Source organism: Phalaenopsis equestris, unplaced genomic scaffold, assembly GCF_001263595.1.
Source record: "Phalaenopsis equestris unplaced genomic scaffold, ASM126359v1 Scaffold198429, whole genome shotgun sequence".
Taxonomy (NCBI): domain Eukaryota; kingdom Viridiplantae; phylum Streptophyta; class Magnoliopsida; order Asparagales; family Orchidaceae; genus Phalaenopsis; species Phalaenopsis equestris.
The window spans coordinates 1-3845 of NW_018218346.1; the positions used below are offsets into that span (position 1 = coordinate 1).

General features: G+C 31.9%; 1 protein-coding gene across 1 annotated transcript; it reads right to left on the reverse strand.

The window, feature by feature from the left end:
* Window positions 1–2892: 2892 nt before the first annotated feature.
* Window positions 2893–3819, reverse strand: LOC110035602. Its single transcript, XM_020739857.1, has one exon. It carries the CDS (start codon window positions 3817–3819, stop codon window positions 2893–2895), a length of 927 nt encoding a protein of 308 aa, XP_020595516.1.
* Between the last annotated feature and the right edge of the window lie 26 nt (window positions 3820–3845).

Sequence of the window (3845 nt, forward strand, 5' to 3'; positions counted from 1 at the left end):
TCTAACTTGAGTGTGGTCCAAATGATTTTGTATGATTAATTGTGTGTGATAGTTTTGTTGTTTGTTAGATGAAGTTCTCAATTTAATATTTTGAATGAGTTTCATTTGTCGATTATGTTGCGAGTAATGCTACATAAATTAAATGCAAATTTGATAACATTTCATTTGTTGAATATCATTGGCCAGGTTTCATTATTTGGTTTACAATGTCCTTTTTTTTTAATTGATTTTCATGAATTATTGATTTATATGAATTATTTCTTTTATATTCAAAATATTTGCCTGTATATGGGTCTTTTTGGGTCAGGTGCGGCTATCTAAAGAGATATTTGTAAAGCTGCTGCAGAAAAAATTGTTGTTCAAAATATTGTGGTGACTATTATAATTTTTTTTTCTTTCTCGCAGTCACGAAATTTTGCCAGCTTTGTTTGCAAAAGGCATGTTCCCACCGTAATTTTTTCGTCAAAGTAGATAACATACTATTTTACCGCAATATTTTTGCAAAAGGCAAACACTACAAACCACGGTGCGACACAACACTGCCCTCATACTACTGCCACAAACACACTAAGAAGTGTTACAAGGTGCACTTTTGGTTAATTGCCTACCCCTAAATATAAATTTTCTTTTAGCAAAATTACATTTTTAAGGCAATATTTACCCACCTTCAAACAAGAGTTTGATTCCACCTTTTAATAGATTTATGTGCAAATTACTCCCAAGGAAAAATAAAGAGATATTTACATGCATACCATCCAATTCTTATGTATTTACATTTCTAAAACCTTAAAAGGAAAAAAGAAAATCACAAAGTATCCGCTAGCACTATTTTACTCGTTAAAGAAATATCTAAAATATTGAGTATAAATAGTAATTTATTAGGATTTTTATCCCTTAAATACCCGAATCTTGAGGCTTTCAAGTCCCAACATTCTTACTTATAAGATCAAATAAAAATATTACTTGCTTTTTAAAAGCAAAATAATATTTTTCACGCATAAGTTTATGCACCAAAGTGTAATAAATATAAATATAAAAATTATAATGTTAGATCTGTAAAGCCATAAGAATTATGGGTTTGTATGTAAATTCTCCTATATTAAAGTATTACATTTTAAAAAAAAAATAAATGTAAAAGATGTATGATTAATCGAAAAAAAAATTATATAAATGTAAAACTCAATCTTAACCAATTTAAATTAGAATATCTTAATTTTTTTAAATCGAACGCATGATTTTTTTTTTATGGAAAATACTCGAGTTTGGTTTATTAAGTCATCAAATTATTTTGTAACTTATATATTTTGCTAATATAGCAATTTATTAATTTATTAATTTATTTTCTTCGTACATTAGAAAGAGTCTACATGCGCACATGGAGCAGTCATTAGATTTTAGACACTCGTCATAAACACGCAATTTGACTCTTAATTAAGCTTTAATTAAGTTGAGGCCATAATGAAATGGAGTCAAGCTCAATTTAATGAAGTAAAATTACGCAAGCAGATGTAATAGTTAGTTAAGCTATAATTAATGTGTGGTTAGCCAAATGAGACTATAAGCTATTAAATAATAAAGCTGGAGAAGAAAGTAATGGAATGCTTAAATTTCCAATCGATGAGAACTTACAAATGTGGTGATCAGGACCGGATAGTTAAGAGTGTCCATCAAATCATTTTTATGATCTAATTAGGTAGCTGATTATAATGTTAAGTGTTAATAATGCCTTTAATTGAGTGTATTTTTGTACAATTTATGCTTTTAACGATATTTGTTTGTGTTTTGGTAGGACTACAACAGAACATGTAATGCCGCAGCGCTATGAATTCAGTGCCCCGGCGCTGAAGTGATATCGTTGCGGCGTTATGAAGATAGCACCTAAGCGCCAGGAGCTGGAAAATGAGGCCAAAAACACGAGTTTGGCGCCTCAATGCCGGTCCTTCAACGCCTCAGTGCATGGCACCAGATCGAGAAACTCAAGAGCATGGTACCCAGGAGTAACGATCTTTTGAAAATTTTCTTCGGCGTGTTTTCTTACTTTCTTCTCTTGTATTTTTACTTTGGGTTTTGTAAACACTTGTTCATGTAAGCAAAAATAATTTGAACTAAGTTTATCTTCTTTGAATTAATGTTTTGTTTATGTCTTGAGTTAATCCAAGTTAAAACTCATTGTGATCTAGAGATTTCAGAAGAAAACTAGTAGAATGATTAGGTTAAAACAGATTTCTTTCGTAGAATAAATATAGTGCTACTAGGAAAGGGCAATGCTTTGCGGAATGTGAAATCTTGAGAGTTTTTGCGGGATTTAGAAAACTAAATTATAATATGAAACTCTAATGTTTATTAATATCTCAATAGATTATAAAAAGTGCGTAGTCCTCCATAGTCAGCACAATTTGTGATATTTTGCATAATTTTAAACCTAAGCAATTCACTAATTCAAATAAGTTTCTATAAAAACATGAAAACGAAGAAAAATAGTCGCTTATTCATTTTTAGTTTCAAGTAATAGCTTAAACTTGCATTTATTGAATAAAAATCAAAACCAAATATTAGATTAATACTTGGTCTAATCAAAAAAATTAATCTAGTTTTTTTATGGGGCGAATATATTGGTTTCTTGAAATGAGAAAGATGAAAAAAACTAAAATTTTTTGTTGTAGATTGAAGGGAAATCAGAACCATACCTTTTGTGTAGCTTTATAATATTTTAAACTTGGAGCTAATAACAAACTTCCAAGAAATGACCTAAAAATCAGTCAAGAAAGTAATAAGAAACAAATATCAAGAAAAAATAGCAACTAACTCCTAAGATTAAGGAACAAACTAAATTCAAATAAACCTACACTCAATAAGCAGTCCTAAGCATGTATTCCAACACTCATCCTTGCTTTAGGATCTGCGAACACCAAGTTTCTGCCTTAGATTCTTAAACTTGCTGATAGGAAGTGACTTTGTAAGCAAATCTGCCAACTGATCTTCAGATTTGCAGTAAACCAGAATCACAAATTCTTCTTTCTGCACTTCTCTTAGAAAAAATAACTTGATGTTGAAATGCTTAGTGTTCCCATGAAACACAGGGTTATGAGGAATGACAATGGTACGAATATCGACACCATTGCTAGTCAATTGCATGTTGTCACCAGAAACCCGAATGAGTTTTGAATCACTTAAGCAAGCTTTATCGACATCGTCTTCCAAGTCTGCATGTTTCGTCATTGGCACCGTTTTGATGAAGCCTGAGGTTGACTCGGGTTTCTCTTCCAGCACTTGTTTTGTAAAACTTTGTTGCCCTTGAACTTGAGAATGCAAAGCAGTCACAAATGTTAACAGATCTTCTTTTTCTTTTGCAGCGAACAATGTTTTTTCAGCGACATCTTTTAACCTAGCTTCTGCATCTACCTGTGAAACCCTGGTCCTTTCTTCAACTTGAACTACAATCGCTTCTAATAAAACATCATGTTCTCTAGCTTTTACGAGCTTAGAACGCCAAAAATATGCCTCTTGAAGAGCAGAGTCTCTCTTCTTGAACAGGATCTCTCTATCTCTGCTAAATGTTGCAACCTTTTCTTCAGATTCTTTTAACTTAAAAATGATTTCTTGAAGTTTCTTATTTGAATCATTGGTCAGTTGTTCAATTTCTATGGAAGCAAGTCTCCTCTCTTTATCCATAGCAAGAGCTGCAGATGCAGCTACTTCAGCAGCTTGAGCTGTCTCAGTGAACTTGTCTGCTAACTCACGTATGGTTGAATCTCTTGCACGTAATTCTTTGGCTAATTGTTGAAGTTCTTCATCTTTAACTCGAAGTGTTTCCTTCATTATCATTAGATCATCTAATGGCCTTC

Bases quoted from the DNA above. Each gene is read 5' to 3' on its own strand.
- LOC110035602 (XM_020739857.1), bottom strand. From the start codon at position 3,819: ATGAAGGAAACACTTCGAGTTAAAGATGAAGAACTTCAACAATTAGCC.